We start from the raw sequence: 18,543 nt of genomic DNA on the forward strand, positions 1-18,543 counted from the left end.
AGATCATTGATGAATAACAGGAAGAAAGTGGGTGATAGGACAGAGCCCTGTGGAACACCACTGTTGATAGGTTTCGGGGAAGAACAGTAACCTCCTCCTTCTTCTCCATCTATCCCCATCCTCCTCTCCTCCCTCCCTTCTCAAAATATCCTGCATATGTGAAGAAGAATGAAGGGAAGAAGAAAAAAGTAAGTGAAGGAGAAAGCAGGAAAGAAATAAGGAAATAAAGAAAGAGAAGAATGAAAGAGAAAGAAAGGGGAGAGAGAAAAAGAGAAATCAAGAATGAAATAAAGAGAGAAAGAAACAAACAAAGAGAGAAGGAAGGAGAAAAAGAAAAAGAGAGAAGAAGAAAGGGAGAAAGAAAGAAAGAAAGCAAAATAAAGAGAAAGACAAAAGAAAGATAAAGAAAGAAAAAAATGAAATAAATAAATAAATAAAGGAAAAATAGAAAAGAAAAAAAGGGAAAGAAAGAAAGAAAGAAAGGAAGAAAAAGTAAAAATGAAAGAGAGAAAAGGTTGAAAGATAAAAGAAGAAGAATGAAGGAGTGAAAGAAAGAAGAAGAATGAAATAAAGAGAAAAAGGAGAAAGAAAAAGAGAAATAAAGAAAGTAAAGAAAAAGAAAGCTAAAGAAAAACGAAAGAGGAAGAAAAGAGAAGGAGAAAGAAAGAAACAAGAATGAAGGAGAAAGAGGAAGATAATTATCTCTGCTAATCCTCCCCCAAGGGAAAACACCTGCGTTTCCCCCTCTTCGTTCATTACTTCCTCCCTCCCTCCCTCCCAAATCACACCGCTACTTCTGAGATGCTAACGTGTGAATTTTGTCTTCACTTCTCCCCGGCTCCCGCAGTACGGGGTTCAATCCATGCCCGGCCATAGCACTTAAAGGGTTAAGTGCTATGGTCCAAGGCATCTTCCCGGCGGGGCCTGATGGTCGGCCCAGCCCGTTCTGGCGCAGGCGAGTGTTTTTATAGTGGCGCCATTTTGCATTGGCTCATGCTGCCCTCCCGGAGCTCATCTTTAATCCTAGACTCTAGAGTCCAGGTTGATAGGTGGTCTTCTGGACAGCATGTGGGTAGTTTTAAGCCACTCGGTGGCGGCTGAAAACTCCCAGCTTGGTGGCACCGGTCGGGGATTGAACTCGCGTCCTCCTGAACACGGGGCCGTCACGCTATCCATTCAGCCACCGCCTCCCCATTGGCACTAATACTTTTCCTAGTATATATTAATGACATGCCAGAGGGAGTAAATAGTTATATGAGCCTGTTTGCAGACAATGCAAAGCTGCTAAGACATATAAGAAACAGTAAAGACTTGTGAAATTCTGCAAGAAGACCTAAACAAAATTTGGAAATGGAGTATGGAATGGGAGATGAAATTCAATGTGAAGAAATGTCATGTTATGGAAATGGGAAAAAGTGAAGCAAGACCAAAATGGACATATAAAATGGGAGATGGTGAAACATTAAAGAAAGTACATGAAGAGAGAGATCTGGGAGTAATAATGCAAGATAATAAACAGCCAGAGAGCGATGAGTGTGCAAAGTTTTAAGCAAAAGTTGGATAAATGCAGATACGGAGACAGGACCACATGAGCGTAAAGCCCAGGCCCTGTAAAACTACAACTAGGTAAATACAGAAGTCATATATCCTCCAGACACAAACCTGTAGAGGGAGATGAGCCTGGCAGGTGCAGTGGGTGTCTCAGCGGGTGTGGCGGGTGGAGGAGTGGCCCAGGTTATTATGGAGGTAAATATGGAGATGTTGTCCTGCTCAGGGAGGTGGAGGAGGAGGCGGCTGATGGCTGAGAATATGGCCTCCTCCACTGGCTCCACCTCTTGGCCGTCACCCTGCATGATGGAGGGAGAAGAGGAAAGCTCCTGAGGTCACACCCGTTGCATTGGGATCCGGCCCGCACCTCCACAGCCTCTCCAGTGGTTTCAACAAGAATGGTGGTCAGGGAGCAATACAATAAAAAAGTATCTAAAATTGACACTAGAACAATGCCATTCAAACATTAAATGCCTTGGGGGCACTGGCTCACTCGAACGGCTTCATTAAGACTTACCCATGATACAACCCTGACACTTGGCACACATAGCTCAAAATAGCACGACTTTGTCCTAGATGCTCCAACTGACTCCCAATCAATCCATCAGTCCCAGAGGAGATGAAAAAATATGACTGGTTAAAGCAATTTCTCTCTCTCTCTCTCTCTCTCTCTCTCTCTCTCTCTCTCTCTCTCTCTCTCTCACTAATTGGAGAGAGAGAGAGAGAGAGAGAGAGAGAGAGAGAGAGAGAGAGAGAGAGAGAGAGAAGAGAGAGAGAGAGAGAGAGAGAGAGAGAGAGAGAGAGAGAGAGAGAGAGAGAGAGAAGGCTTGCGAGGGACTTGCAGACATTAGTATGTGTGTATTTACCTATCTGTAGTCTACAGGGCCCAAGCTAAGCTCTAATAGTCCCGTCTCTATATCAACATTCATCCAGCCTTTCCTTCATTTGTTGGACACTGCTCGCCTCCACCACCTCTTCCTGTAAGCTGTTCCAGGTGTCTCCATATCTATATATCTACCATGTGTGTGTGTGTGTGTGGGGAGGGGGGGCATATGTTAGTTTAATGTTTGTTTTTAGTGTAGACATGTACAAAAATGTCATTTCGCCACAAAGAGTTCGACTTACTGAGTAACCTGACTGACCCTTGGCATCTTACTGTCATATAAATTGTCCATCTGCTCAAGCATATCCAAGTTATCCAAATTCTTACTGATCAAGGTTCAAATTCTCAAGGGTTTACTATAACACAAATACATAAAGTACCTTCAAGCTGCGCAGGTCAAGTGCGTTGGTCAGCAGCCCCAGCAGTGCCGGGATGTGCTGAGGAAGTTTCTTGGGGCCCAACTCCCCAACAAGGCAGCCCACCATGGCTACCAGATTATGAAGGTCTGCCAGGGCCCCGGCACCCAGCAGGGAATGGAAGGCCTGTAGTGAGGTCGAGGAGGAGGAGGAGGAAAAAAGATTTAATGGAATAATAATGAGATGGAATCAGTTCATAAATGGAGAATGGAGGAAGTTATGAAAATATGAGAAGATACAAGGCAGTGAAGGAAATAGACACAAGGGGGAGTGAAGTGAAGAGGAATGGGGAGAGGAAGGGAAGATGATTTTACTCTTATTGTTAATTTTGATAATCTACACAAAAGTAATCCACAAGTTCTATGGCGGCCTCCTAAACCAAATTCTGGCATGGAGCAGTGTTCTGTGTGCCCCCCAGACTGAAGAGGACAGGATTGCAATATCTCGCTCTCCCTTGCGTCTGTAAAGGGGAAGTGAGGCGGTAGAGCAATGCTTCAGCCAAATAATTCAAACAGTTTTGTATGAGACTACATCAGGAGGAGAAAGCCAGAGGTGGGCGCGGTACTGAAACATCAGTAGTACGGTTGTGGTAGTGCTGTACTTTTTCCGGAGTAGTACAGTTGCGGTAGTACGGTACTTTTCCGGAGTAGTACGGTTGTGGTAGTGTAATGCCCCGACGAGCTTATTTTCCATCCTTTCTATTTCCCAACACGGCCTCTGCATGCATCAAAACAACACACGAGAAATTAATCAAGACAAGGAGAGGGTATTCCCCGGCTGCCTGGGATTGAACCCGCGACCAGCGTGACGGGAGAGCCACTCCTTACCGAGTCGGCCAAAGAGGTACCCCACTGGCTAAGTGGGTTATGGGAGGCTCGTTCATCAGGCCGTTGCCGCACTACAGTAGTGCGGTACTTTTTCCGGAGTAGTACGGTTGCGGTAGTGCGGTACTTTTTCCGGAGTAGTGCGGTCCCATTTTTTTCTTTCCCAGTGCAGTACGCGGTGTGCAGTACTGCAGTAGCGGTAGTCACTAGTCAATATAAAAAAATACTTCAGTGCCTATCCTGGCTATCCAATGATTAACCAATAACTTGTGAGATACAAAAAAACAAAAAACAAAGGAGGACTGGGGAGGGAGAGAGGGAGGCCAGGGAGGAGGAAGGGGGGACAGGGGAGTAGAGGACGGGAAGGGAATGCATCTTTACCAAGAGAGGAGGAGGGACAGGGAAGGGGGGGAGGAGATCAACATCATGTGAGAGAGGAGGAAGTGGGGGGTGGGAAGGAAGGAAGGGTGGTGCGACATATGCATTAGCACTAGCCAGGGAGGAATGGGCGAAGGGGAGGAGGGGAGGAAGGGAGGAAGGGGAGGAATTCCCCGGCGTTTGAGCGAAAACGAAAGATTACTAATATAGGAAAATCATGACGGGAACAGTGAAACATTATTCAAACTGTCCAACATTTTAAGACAAAACACACCGTGGGAAACTCTATACACTGGCGTCTCAGGCCTCAGTGAAGAAACCATGTGGAAATTTTAACGAGGAGATAAATATAATAATAATAATAATAATAATATAATAACAATAACAATAAATTATTATTATTATTATTATTATTATTATTATTATTATTATTATTATCATTATTATTATGCAAAGAATTACAGAAGAGAAAATCAGTGAAGAGCAAGGAGGCTTCAGGAAGGGAAGGGGATGTGTGGATCAGATATTTGCCTTCAGGATGGTAGTAGAAAAAATAATAGCAAAAGGAAAGAAACTATACGCTGCCTTCATGGATTTGGAAAAAGCTTATGACAGAGTCGATTGGATTGCATTGTGGGATGTTTTAAAGATTTATGGTGTGGGAGGAAAACTGCTTAGTGCAATAAAGTCTTCCTATGAGGATGCATCTGCATGTGTCAAAATTACTGGAGAAACAAGTGAACATTTTGAGATAAAAGTGGGCTTAAGACAAGGGTGTGTCATGTCACCATGGTTATTCAATATTTATATGGATGGTGTCATTAGAGAAATGAAGGGCAAAGTTGGAGAAGTTGGAGTAAGACTGTTCGATGAGGGAAGTAAGTGGGTACTGAATTTGATACTGTTTGCTGATGACACAGTGCTCATTGCTGAAAATGAAAGTGACCTACAAAATTTGGTCAGTGTTTTTGATAGTGTATGTAACAGGAGAAAGCTGAAAGTAAATGTCAACAAAAGTAAAGTGATAGTTTGTGAGTGAAGTAGAAGTGAGGTTGTAGATTTTGTATGCCCATATAGAGTGGGAATTGAATGTGAAAAAGAATGCAAAATAATTTTGAATGGTGAAGAAATGGAGGAGGTCAATGAGTTCAGTACCTTGGATCAGTTATGTGTAAGCATGGTGGTATGGAGGGTGAGATAAGAGAAAGGGCACTGCAAGGAAGAAGGGTGGCAGGGTCTTTGGGACGAATCATGAATGGCAGAAGTGTGAGCATGGAAGTAAAGGGGGATTTGAGAAATACAATAACAGTACCAACCCTCACATATGCAAGTGAAACGTGGGCCTGGAATGAAAGTCAGAGGTATGGATGGGTAACAGTTCCAGTACTTCACTAACGGCACTGGCTTCAGCAACAAACGTCTCAGTGACTGTGCTAACAGTACTGGTATTGCCACCAAACTCCTCAGCACTCAAGTGAGATTAGCAAGACCAAGATATGTGTGTAAACAAAGCATTTTAAGTAATTTTCAATCATTTTTAAGTAACTTTAGGTCACTGAAAGTCACCTAAGTCATTATAAGTCATTTGCAGTTATTTCCAGTCATTGAAATCCTCGATTTACAATATTTCGCATTACAATCACGTTTTGAGGAACATTTTTGAAGTGTGAGTGGAAGGAGACCTGCACCCCTGGCAGCGCCCGGTCCCCCTACAACAGCTTTATTTTTCTTCAAGGAATATGGCAAGATGAGCAACTTCTTTGCTATTTTTTTTTAAATTCAATAATTTGTCATTTGAATGAAATAGTGCAGTGCTTTGCCTCAGTCATTCTGAGAAGCAAATGGAAAATAAGAAAATTAACAAATATGAAGAAGTAAAACAACTGATGGCAATAATACAAGACAACCAACATCCAGGAAGGACCATAAACAAGATTACTGGATTACTCATACATATGAGAGTGGCTTACATTTATATGGATGGGAAAATGCCAAGGGAATTGCTAGTGTTGACGATACCATCTAGGCTTGAGTAAGCAGCGGTTGTCTGGTCAAAGGCATATGAGAAAGTTTGAAAGAGTACAAGGAGCTGCAAGCAGATGGCACCAAGCTTAGCACAGCTGTTGTAGGAAGAGAGATTGGCTATTTATAAATTGTCAAAGTTGGAAGGCTGAAGAGAGGAACTACTTTATGATGTTTAAGGGAGTCAGGGGACTTGAAAATGTGGACCAGAAGGATCCGACTAGAGACAGTGGAAAAACAAGAGGTCATGCATGCACACAACATCAAGTGTAGTGTCAAGAAATTTAGTTGTCCATGTAGCGGAGGTGTTGATGCTTGGAATGAACTGGCTAAGGAGGCAGGGCAGGGATGGAACATGCAGGGCTTTAACCTGGTAGCAGTGACGGGCCAAATTTGTGGCTTTACCATGTAGCAGCGACGGGCCAAATTTGTGCCATGATTTTAACCCCCCAACATTGATGATACATAATCTGATCACAAATGCTTTGATATATATTATGAAATGGTTCGTGTGAGGGGTGATTTTTTCTCATTTTTCTCGCTAGGAGGGACCATTAAGAAACATGATCCCTGCTGCTACCGGGTTAAGGCTTGGCTGGATGGAAGTGGACGTGGCGACAGGATAACACCAGACCAACTGATACAGTATACAACAACCAGGAAACTACACACCTTTACAAGTCTGGGCACCAAAATACGTGGCTCCACTTTCTTTATCAATGATTCCCTTATGGCCAACAATTTTGCCATGACTTTGGACTCCTTCCCTACTGCTGCTGTTTTTGTGGCTCCTTCAAGTGGTCTGATGCAGCACACTTGTTTGGTCACTTCCTCTATGTACGGGGAGAGGAACTGAGGGAGGCTGTCAATGACCTGTGAGGAAGAAAGAAAATAGAGAAAAATGATTATTGTTACCAATTTTGATCACATACTTACTTTAGTGAACCCTTATAAAGTCAAGGTGATTGAGGCTTCAGCTGTTACATCTTACACTATTCAACAATGTGTTATTCATGTACTGTACAGTCACCCCCCGCCGTTCGCGGTCTCACCCATCGCGGTTTCGTGTATTCGCGGTCAACTAATTGTGACCCCCCCCCGCTTATACGCGGCCCCAGATTCGCGTATACGCGGATGCATTGACGCTAAATAGGAAGGCAGAGAGGAGGGAGGGAGGCAGAGAGGAGGGGGGAAGGGAGAGAGGAGGAAGGCAGAGAGGAGGAGGGAGGGAGGAGGCAGAGGAGGGGAAGGGAGAGAGGAGGGAGGGAGGCAGAGAGGAGGGAGGGAGGGAGGCAGAGAGGATGGGGGAAGGGAGAGAGGAGGGAGGAAGGCAGAAAGGAGGGAGGGAGGGAAGCAGAGAGGAGGGGGGAAGGGAGAGAGGAGGGAGGAAGGCAGAGAGGAGGGAGGGAGGGAGGCAGAGAGGAGGGGGGAAGGGAGAGAGGAGGGAGGGAGGGAGGCAGAGAGGAGGGGGGAAGGGAGAGAGGAGGGAGGAAGGCAGAGAGGAGGGAGGGAGGGAGGCAGAGAGGAGGGGGGAAGGGAGAGAGGAGGGAGGAAGGCAGAGAGGAGGGAGGGAGGGAGGCAGAGAGGAGGGGGGAAGGGAGAGAGGAGGGAGGAAGGCAGAGAGGAGGGAGGGAGGGAGGCAGAGAGGAGGGGGGAAGGGAGAGAGGAGGGAGGAAGGGAGAGAGGAGGGAGGCGGGGCAATGGACGTTAGGTTGCTCCTGAGTGACGTCACGGTTAGACTGTGACGTCATGCTTTCCTATTGGCCAGCAGCTCACTCAGGGACGACTGCTATTGGTCGAGATTTTCTCATAGCAACATTATCCTAAAAAAAAAATTCACGCGCCGCCACACTGCAGTGTTGCCAGATTGGGCTACTTATCGCAAATTGGGCTACTTTTGGGTCTTCTGTGCTACTAAATTTTGACCCCAGGGTGAGTGTTGATTACATATTGTTGTCTAACAAGGTCTTGTCTCATTTCAGTCATTAAAAAGAACGAAAAAAACATGTTTTATATGACGTGTCAGAGGTGACTTCCCCAAATGCATATTTTCCCATAGGGTTATAGTCCCGCCGTTCGCGGTTTCGCGCATCGCGCCGAAGTCCGGGAACGAAATACCCGCGAACGGCGGGGGATGACTGTATTATTACACTAAAAATGCAATTTTTAAGCCTTAAAAGACAGTTCCTGTTTTCACAGACTGTCAATGAAAGCAACATAAAATAGAGCTGCTAATTTTGGGGCCTTTATTCATATTGCCTGGAGCGCCTAACTCACTGAACAAGGTGGTGAAACCCAATTGTGACAGGTTGTGTAATAGTCACGCTAGAGGGTGTGATACATGGTGAGGGTGAGAGCTGCTGGCATAAAATGTGTTTCCAGGCATCTTGGAGGGCACCTCAGCCACTGCAGCCAGCACAGGCTGGCAAGGGGATGGCACAGAGTTCACACTTTCTCTTTCTTCCACTCAAGTATCCTTACAAGTATCAAAACAACAAAAAGTTAGAGAGGCAGCTCACAAAACGTACCAGAGCCTTCAAACTCCTGCTAACCATGATCTTTCTGTTAGTGGCAGGCTCCTCCATCTCCTTCACGACTACCTCCAGGACAGATCGCTCAGTGTAGTGGTGAATGGTCACACCTCGGAGGAATATCCTATTAATGCTGGCGTCCCACAGGGAAGTGTCCTTGGACCACTTTTGTGGAACGTGCATATTAACGATCTCCTCCACCTCATCCCTGAAACAAACGCCTATGCGAATGACTGTACCCTAACATTCTCTTGCGACGGTACAGGTCACTGTGCAACCGTCGCCCTTATCAACCAGGTTCTACAGACCATCTCATCGTGGGGACATCGTTGGCAGGTTGACCTGGCACACGACAAGACACAGGTCATGCTGGTCTACAGGCAAAGCTGCCCCCCAGCCATCCCCACTCCCCTCATACTTCTACAAGGGAAGGTGCTGCCCTTGGAACAGTCTATCACTGTCCTCGGCGTGGAGGCGAACAACAGCCTGTCCTTCACCAGCCACGTCAGGAAGACTGCCTCCAAGGCAGCAGACGGCTAAGCTGTGTCAGGCGTGTCTCCCACCTCCTCGATGCGAAGGGAGTGTCTAACCTTTATGCTGCCCAGGTTCGCTCCCTTATGGAATACGCCCCCCTGGGATGGTCATCTTGCCCTCCTTCATACCTGGGTCTTCTCGACAAGGTACAGAACCGCGCCCAACAGCTCATCTCTCAAAGGGCCACCCTAAACCAGCAGCAACCCACTCCACTACATCCTCTTCAGCATAGGCGAGACGTGGCTGGCCTGTATACCATGTACAAGGTACACAAGCAGGTTGCTCCGCACCTCGCAACTCTCCGGCAACAGCACACCCCCACGCCACCAGGGTTGCCTTGTTGAGGGAACACCAGCTCACCGTGCCCTTCGCCAGAACAGAGACCTTCCTTTGCTCTTTCGTGCCCCAGTACACCAGACTCTGGAACTGCCTGATGCGGCACACTGCCATTCACACATCCACTACACTCCACTCTTTTAAAACAGAAGGGAACACCTGGTTATTGTCCAATGTACATCACTGACTTTGTCACTGTACTGCTCATTCTCCCGTAACACAACTACAGATAATTATTCTGAACCTTACCGCTAACTTTTAGTTGTATGATGCCAATTCCATGTACCATCTCATGTAATCAGGCTTAGTAAATAAATAAAGAGAGAGAGAGAGAGAGAGAGAGAGAGAGAGAGAGAGAGAGAGAGAGAGAGAGAGAGAGAGAGAGAGAGGGGGGCGCCTCTTCAACAAGTTTCAGCTTGCTGTTCCTTAACCCTTCTCTCCTTTCTCATCATCTAATCTATTTACCTAGTAATGACCTTTTTTTTTTTTTTTTTTTTTACAGCAGAGCCAGCTCAAGGGCATGAAAAAGGTAACAAATGCTAAAAAAAAAAAAAAAAAAGCCTGATACTCACTGCTCCTAAAAAGAGTTAGAGGAGTGGCTGAAAGACAGGTCAACTTCGGGAGGAGAGGTATCCTGATACCCTCCTCTTGAAAGAGTTCAAGTCGTAGGCAGGAGGAAATACAGAAGAAGGAAAATTGTTCCAGGGTTTACCAGCGTGAGGGATGAAAGAGTGAAGATGCTGGTTAACTCTTGCGTAAGGGATTTGGACAGTAAAGGGATGAGCTTGAGTAGAAAGTCGTGTGTGGCGAGGCCACGGGAGGGGGGAGGCATGCAGTTAGCAAGTTCAGAAGAGCAGTCAGCATGAAAATATTGATAGAAGATAAAAAGAGAGGCAACATGGCGGCGAAAATTAAGAGGTAGAAGACTATTCGTAAGAGGAGGAGAGCTGATGAGACGAAGAGCCTTAGACTCCACTCTGTCAAGGAGAGCTGTGTGAGTGGTGCCCCCCCACACGTGAGATGCATACTCCATATGAGGGTGGACAAGGCCCCTGTAAATGGATAGCAACTGTGCGGGGGAGAAGAACTGTCAGAGACGGTACAGAAAGCCCAGCATCGAGGAAGCTGATTTAGTAAGAGAAGAGATATGAAGTTTTCAGTTGAGATTTTGAGTTAAGGATAGACCGAGAATGTTTAGTGTTGAGGAAGGCGATAGCTGAGTGTTGTCAAAGAATAGGGGATAGTTGTTTGGAAGATTGTGTCGAGTGGATAGGTGGAGAAACTGTATTTTTGACGCATTGAAGGACACTAGGTTCTTCTTGCCCCAATCAGAAATAATAGCAAGGTCTGAGGCTAAGCGTTCTGTCGCCTCCAGCCTGGAATCATTCAGTTCCTGTTGGGTGGGTCTTCTATTAAATGAAGTTGAATAATGCAGAGTAGAGTCATCGGCGTAAGAATGGATAGGACAGTTTGTTTTGGAAAGATCATCAATGAACAACAGAAAGAGAGTGGGAGATAGGACAGAACCCTGTGGGACACCACTGTTAATAGGTTTAGGGGAAGAACAGTGACCGTTTATCACAGCAGAAATAGAATGGTCAGAGAGGAAATTGGAGATAAAGGTACAGAGAGAAGGATAGAAACCGTAGGAGGGTAGTTTGGAAAGCAAAGATTTGTGCCAGACCCTATCAAAGGCTTTTGATATGTCCAGCGCAATAGCAAAGGTTTCACCGAAACGGCTAAGAGAGGATGACCAAGAATCAGTTTGGAAGGCAAGGAGATCACCAGTAGAACGCCCCTTGCGGAACCCATACTGGTGATCAGACAGAAGGTCAGAAGTGGAAAGGTGCTTTTGAATCTTCCGGTTAAGGATTGATTCAAAAGCTTTAGATAGACAAGAAAGCAAAGCTATAGGACGGTAGTTTGAGGGATTGGAACGGTCACCCTTCTTAGGCACAGGCTGTATGAAGGTATACTTTCAGCAGGAAGGAGAGGTAGATGTTGAAAGGCAGAGGCGAAAGAGTTTGACCAGGCAGGGTGTCAGCACGGAGGCACAGTTTTTAACCCTTTCACTACGGCCGGGCGAAAACGGCGCCCCGCCCCGTATCCGGGCTGGCCATGCGCACCAAATTTCAAATGTCGCTTCTAATTATAACAAGTTTTGAGCCATAATCTCAACATAATCATCATGTATTATATATAAAAACATGCAAATTTAAATGGTGCATATAAAGAAACATAAATTAGTTGATAATTTTGAGATGTAAGCATAATTATACAAAGAAATTTGCGAGATTAGCATCTCTCTCTCTCTCTCTCTCTCTCTCTCTCTCTCTCTCTCTCTCTCTCTCTCTCTCTCTCTCACACACACACACACTGGAGGGAGGAGGTAGAAGGAAGGAAGAATGAAAGAGAACAGAGACAGCGGGAGGATGAAAGGGAGGCAGGGAGGGGAGGCCGCGTCCTTGAGCCGAGGGGGTGGTGAGATAAGCACTCACTACCCAGCCACTTGGCAACTCAAAGGAAGAGGAACTCCACTACTCTACACATGCACATATATCATTTCTTTCTCATTATTTTTGTTATTTTCTGTTAAAATTGATTGTTACTGTCAAGTACAAATGCGCGCAAGACACACTTACGTTATTACACTATAATAACATTGAAAGTCAAATAAGACATCGTATCACATACTGAGTCTCTAGGTAGAGTCAGAACAGAATACGGAATCACTCAGGAACAACTAAAACAAAATGTAATTACGACGCCGACGTCGGCGTCGCCGTATATTGCACTGGGCACTTCATGACGCCGATGTCGGCGTCGCCGTACAGAAGGGGTTAAGGACAACGGAGAGAACACTTTGACAGAGTAAGCAGAAGGGTTAGAGGTAAGGAAGAGGTCTAGTATGTTGGGGCGGTCTCCAAGATGGTCAGGAATACGTGCAGGGTGCTGAACCAACTGCTCTAGGTCATTAAGGAGAAAAAAGTTGTAGGCTTGTTCACCAGGCTGGTCAGTGAAAGAGGATGAAAGCCAAAGCTGGTGGTGAACATTGAAATCTCCCAAGATGGAGATTTCAGCGAAGGGAGAGTGGGTCAAGATGTGCTCCACTTTAGAGTTCAAGTAGTCAAAGAATTTTACATAGTTAGTAGAGTTAGGTGAGAGATAAACAGCACAGTTGTATTTAGTAGTAAAATGACAATGAAGTCTTAGCCAGATGGTGGAAAATTCTGAAGAGTCAAGGTCGTGGGCATGAGAGCAAGTGTTGCGTACGTAGGCGCAACATCCAGCTTTGGATTGAAATTTAGGATAGAGATAGTAGGAGGGAACAGAGTAGAGATTGCTGTCAGTAGCCTCAGAAACCTGTGTTTTGGTGAGGAAGAGAAATTGAGGTGTAGAGGAGAGATGGTGTTCCACAAAATGAAAATTAGAACGAAGACCGTGAATGTTGCAGAAATTGAGAAGAAAAAGGCTTGAGGAGTTATCAAGACACCTCTCAGGTCAGCAGCCAGAGGGGGAGTCCTCCCTGGGGTAATTTGTGGTCCCCCCCCCCCCCAGGCGGGGACTCCGAGGCATGGTTATTGAACGCCATTTTGAATTTTGAATTTTGGGAAAATGTGTGTGTTGTGTGAATGTAGTGTGGTGTGGATAGAGAGAGGATCTGCCTTTAGAGAGCATGCTGAACTACTCTCTGGTGTAGATGAGACAATAGGGAAATGGTTAGTGAGGTAATGGGAAGGGTCTTTGGAGGGCTTCAGCACCCTCCTCACTTCCCATATATACCTCACCAGGAGTGGCTTGCGCCCGTTTGGCAGGTGTCTTCCTACCTAATCCTACATACAGGAAAAGAGCTACGCTCGCCCTGTCCCGTCTCCATATCCACTCTTATCCAACTTTTCCTTAAAATCATGAATGTTTCTTGCACAAACCACCTCCTCCTCCAGTCTATTCCATAGCTCAATGCTTCTGTTTGGGAAGCTAAGCTTTTTCACATCTCGCCTACACGTGGTCGCCCTCAACTTCTTTCCATGTCCTCTCGTTTCTCTCTCGCTCCACACACACAGGTCCTCTCTGTCCAAATGCTCCACCCTGCTTGCCACCCTGTACACCACTATCAGGTCTCCTCTTTTTCTTCTTCTCTCCAGGGTTGTGAGCCCCATGCTATTGAGTCTCTCCTCATAAGTCCGATCTCTAAGTTCCGGTACCATCTTAGTTGCCATTCTCTGCACTCTTTCCAGCTTCCTTATGTTCTTCTTTTTGTGGGGAGACCAGACCACTGCTGCATACTCCAACCTTGGCCTTATCATTGTAACTATTATTTTCTTCATCATCTCCTCGTCCAAATACACAAATGTCGTCCTTATGTTCCTCAGCAAATTCAGAGTTTGTCCCGTTATCCTGTTGATGTGTTTGTCCGGTGACATGTTTTCTGAGATAGTCACTCCCAAATCTTTTTCTTCCACTTCCCATCTTATAATCATATTCACATCTTCTGCCACTCCTACCAAACTCTATTTTTTTACATTTCCCAAGGTTGAACTCCATCTGCCATGTACCACTCCACTCCCATATTTTGTCCAGGTACCTCTGCAATGCCTCACAGTCCTTCACATCATTCACTCGTCACAATAGCTTTGCATCATCTGCAAACAAACTCACATAGCTGGTCACTCCCTCCACCATATCATGTATATAAACAGCAAACATTATTGGCGCCAGCACCGAACCTTGTGGGACCCCACTCATCACAGGGCACCAGTTGGAAACCCTGTCCCTAATTATTGTCCTCATTTCCCTGTTAGTTAGGAAGTCCTCCAGCCACTTAATAAGTCCATCACCCACTCCACCCCTATTTTTAATTTTCCAAATTAGTCTTCTGTGCGGTACTTTGTCAAATGTCTTTTTCAAATCCAGGTACACTCCATCCCCCCAGCCTTCTCTCTCTTGTATTAAATCTGTCACCCTTGAGTAATAACACAACAAGTTGGTGACACAAGATCTCCCTCTCCTGAATCCAAACTGGCAATCCAAGATAATTTTCTCACTTTCTAAAAAATCCGACCACCTGTTTTTAATCAGTCTCTCACAAATCTTCGCAACCACACTAGTGAATGACACCGGTCTGTAGTTTATTGGGTCCTCTCTCTTTCCTCCCTTAAAAATTGGTACTATGTTTGCTCTCTTCCAATCCTGTGGCACCCTTCCTTCACTCAGGGAGGCACTCATTATGGAGTGCAGTTTCTCTGCAAGTTGCTCACTACATTCTTTCAGGATCCACCCTGATACTTCATCCGGCCCTGTCGCCTTCTTACATCCAGCTTGTTCAAGCTTTCCTTGACCTCCTGCACCGTTAACTGTATCTCCTGCATAACCCTTCCTCTTTCCTGGCCCGGTGGTTGTACGAATTCGTCTTCCTTTGTGAAAACTTTTTGAAAGCTGTTGTTCATCACTTCTGCCATCTCTGCTGGGTCCTCATATGTAGTTCCATCCATTTTCAGTTTAGCGATTGTTTCTCTATTCTTTAATTTGCCGTTCACATGTCTATAGAACAGTTTGGGTTGGTCTTTGCACTTGTCGATTATATCTTTTTCATATTTCCGTTTTTCTTCTCTTCTAATCTTTGTATATTCATTCCTTGCTTGTTTGAAATTGTTCCACGCGTTGATTCTTCTTCATCTCCTCCATCCCTTCCAAGCTTCCTCCTTTCTCTTTCTAGCTGCCTCGCATCTTTTGTTAAACCATTCCTTTTTACCAACATCCTTTATGGTTACCTTTGGGACATATCTATTCTCGGCTTCTTTGTACAGCTTTAAAAACTCTTCCCACTTGTCTTGCATACTCCTGGCTTTGTACAGCCCACTCCAATTTGCATTCTCAAAAAAGTTGTCATATTAACAAAGTCTGCCTTACAGTAGTTACTTCTCCCAATTTTATGATCCTCTTTTCGGTCAGTCATTCTCTTTTCTTTTACTTCAAATTCCACAACCGCATGTTAACTCTTTGCTATTGGACGATGCACTTTAAAATTTTCTATTATATCCGGCTCCTTGCTAAAAACCAGATCAAGTCTTGATGCCTCGCCTTCTTTCCCGAATCTAGTATGTTCCTTAATCCATTGAGTCAGCACATGTTCCATTGCCAGCTGCAGGAGTCTTCCTCCCCATGACTCTTCTGTTCCCTGCGTCTGCCAATCCTCCCATTCTACCTCCTTGCAATTAAAATCACCCATCAAAATTATTCTCTCACTCTCTCTTAACATTCCATCCCAGCAACTCACTGTATCATTACTTCATATTCTCGGGCCTTCCATGCATTGGTTCTTGGTGGCACATACCCTACTACATACTGCCTCCTTCTTCCTTCAGCACCCACAGTTTCCACTTTCAGTACCTCTGCCAAGCCTTCACCCTCAATCACCTTCTCCACCTTAATGCCTTTCCTTACCATCAACATCACACCTCCTCCCTGTTTTCTCTTTCTGTCTCTCCTCCATATATTGTATGCACCTTCTCCAATCCCCACCACCTCAATTGGGTCACACAACTCAGTTTCCGTCAGCCCCGCAATATCAGGTTCTTTGTCTCTCAAATAGTCGTTAAACTATCCACGATGACACTATTCCATTGATATTCGTATATGACACTTTCCATCCTTCCTCCTTTCCTGTTAGATTTTTTATCTCCTTTCTCTCGTCACCATGAACCACTTCCTCACTTTCATATCCATTACTCTAAAAAAAAAACTCATTTTCTTCTTCTGATCTCTTCTCATTTAAATCACAAACTTCACCTCTAAGTTCATTCAACTTGTCTCTCTTTTGTTCATTCAGATCTTTCCTCAGCCACATCATTTTGGTGTTTTCTCCTGCTAGCTTCCAAGCTCCTGCCAGGGCCTCTTCTGCTTCACTCTGTGCCTTAAATCATATCCTAATTGGTCTATCTCTTTTGCCATTGTATTTTTCAATCCTATGACAGTCATCTACTTCTTTCACCAGGTCTCTTCCCTCTTCTTGTACCCTCTGCACGATCTTCTTCACTACATCTCTCAAATTGTTTTCCCTCGCAGATTTGTTTGGGGTCTTCTCCTCCTTTACACCGAACACAATGACGCTCTTCTTTTTCTCCACCGTGCCTCTTACCAGTGTCTCATTTTCTTTGATTGCCTTCACCACCTTCTCAGCCATCCTCTCCTCCAACTGCTCCTCCACAATCTCCTTAAAGCTCTGCACACTCCCACTCTGCACCATCTCTCCACCACCTTCGAATTTCTGTTCGAAACTCTTGACTCTTTGCTCCACTTCCACTTTTTCATCCTTTCGCTTCTCCTCCCACTTATTCCGCTCCTTATTCAACTTATCCACTGAATCCACGCTTTCCTTTGTCCCCTCAGAGCATTTTATCAGCTAAATCTTAAGCTCTCCCACTTTCGCTTCTAAATCACTTATCTTTCTCTTGTCCTCCTCTCTCCCTTCTCAACTCACTCACCATCTTCATCACCACTTCAAAATCACTCTCCAACCCTTTCACTCTTCTCTACAATAATCTATTTTGCAGCTAACTGTTCTTTTCCTCAAATCCAGAGAAATTGGCCACTAGATCTTGTTTTCGTGATGGCGGCATAAACAGACCAATCCCGTTATTGGTACGGTTCTCCATTTTCCCTTCCTCAATCCACTAACACAACGCTTTCTCCTCCTGCCCTCTGCACCCCTCCTCCCAACCTCCTACCGGGAACAGCGCCAGTAATGCCCCTCCACCGTATGTCACAGCTGATAGGTAAAATAGGCAAAATGTTAAAAAGTTAAAACGTTAAAAGTTAGTTTAAAAAAAAAGTTAAAATCCTTCGGGGGCTCCGTCCTCTTACGTCCTCCCAGCACCAGCAATGCCCCTCCACCATGTCACAGTTGCAAGATAAAATCGGTAAAACGTTAAAAGTTAAAAAGTTAAAATCCCTCCGGAGCTCCGTCTCCCCCATCCACACAGATCGGCGGCCAACCGACGTGTGTGTGTGTGTGTGTGTGTGTGTGTGTGTGTGTGTGTGTGTGTGTGTGTGTGTGTGTGTGTGAGAGAGAGAGAGAGAGAGAGATAGAGAGAGAGAGAGAGAGAGAGAGAGAGAGAGAGAGAGAGAGAGAGAGAGAGAGAGAGAGAGAGAGAGAGAGAGAGAGAGAGAGAGAGATGCTCTCTCCCTCTCCCCCTTCGTATCAGTGAGGTGTCAATCTTTTGACCTCCCTCCCCCCACCACCTCTCTCTTTCTCTCACACACACACACACACACACACACACACACACACACGGCTTTTCAGCCTTTTACTCTGTGAAATCTGTGCGTAGTGCCAGTGAATCAATGGGATATTTTCCATGATCTTACGTCTGTGTCCCTTCCTTCCCTCTCCTCCACTTTCCTTCACAAATCTATTTCTTTATCACAACTAACATAAGGAAATACAATTCAGCAAACACACGTCATCTACGCATAATGCAAATTTCTCTGTATATTTATGCTTACATCTCAATATTATCAAATAATTTATGTTTCTTTATGTGCACCATTTAACCCAGTAGCAGCAACGGGCCAAATTTGTGGCTTTACCGTGTAGCAGCGACGGGCCAAATTTGTGGCTTTACCGTGTAGCAGTGACGGGCAAAATTTGCGGCATGATATAAACCCCCCAAAATAGATGATGCATAAACTGATCACAAATGCTTTGATATGTATTACAAAATGGTTTGTGTGAGTGATGATTTTTACTCATTTTTCTTGCTTAGAGGGACCATTAAGAAACATGATCCCCGCTTGCATGTTTTTATATATAATACATGATGATTATGTTGAGTTTATGGCTGAAAACTTGTTATAATCAGTAGACATTTGAAATTTTGCATGCGCAGCCATCCTGGATATGGGGCGGGGCGCTGTTTTCACCTGGCTGTAGTGAAGGGGTTAATGGGATTTACATTAATTTCAATGGGGAAATTCATTTGGTTTAAGTGTTTTGGTGTGTGATCAAAATCCTGCAATGAATTAAACTCGTAAACTGAGGTTTGACTAAGTCTATTATAAGGCTAAAGGCT

The 18,543-nt window shown here is 45.0% G+C and overlaps 1 protein-coding gene across 1 annotated transcript in view; it reads right to left on the minus strand.

Annotated features, from left to right (window-relative positions):
- Nucleotides 1-18,543, minus strand: part of LOC126985197 (HEAT repeat-containing protein 1-like) — a 125,256-nt gene that overhangs the window by 34,302 nt on the left and 72,411 nt on the right. Inside the window, exons 17-19 of the mRNA XM_050839754.1 lie at nt 6,744-6,944; nt 2,812-2,973; nt 1,663-1,847 (exon numbers count right to left, since the gene is read on the minus strand). Coding sequence (XP_050695711.1) covers nt 1,663-1,847; nt 2,812-2,973; nt 6,744-6,944 — 548 coding nt within the window. The remainder of the gene's footprint in view (nt 1-1,662; nt 1,848-2,811; nt 2,974-6,743; nt 6,945-18,543) is intronic.

This window comes from Eriocheir sinensis, chromosome 59 (assembly GCF_024679095.1).
Source record: "Eriocheir sinensis breed Jianghai 21 chromosome 59, ASM2467909v1, whole genome shotgun sequence".
In the NCBI taxonomy this organism is placed as follows: Eukaryota; Metazoa; Arthropoda; class Malacostraca; order Decapoda; family Varunidae; genus Eriocheir; species Eriocheir sinensis.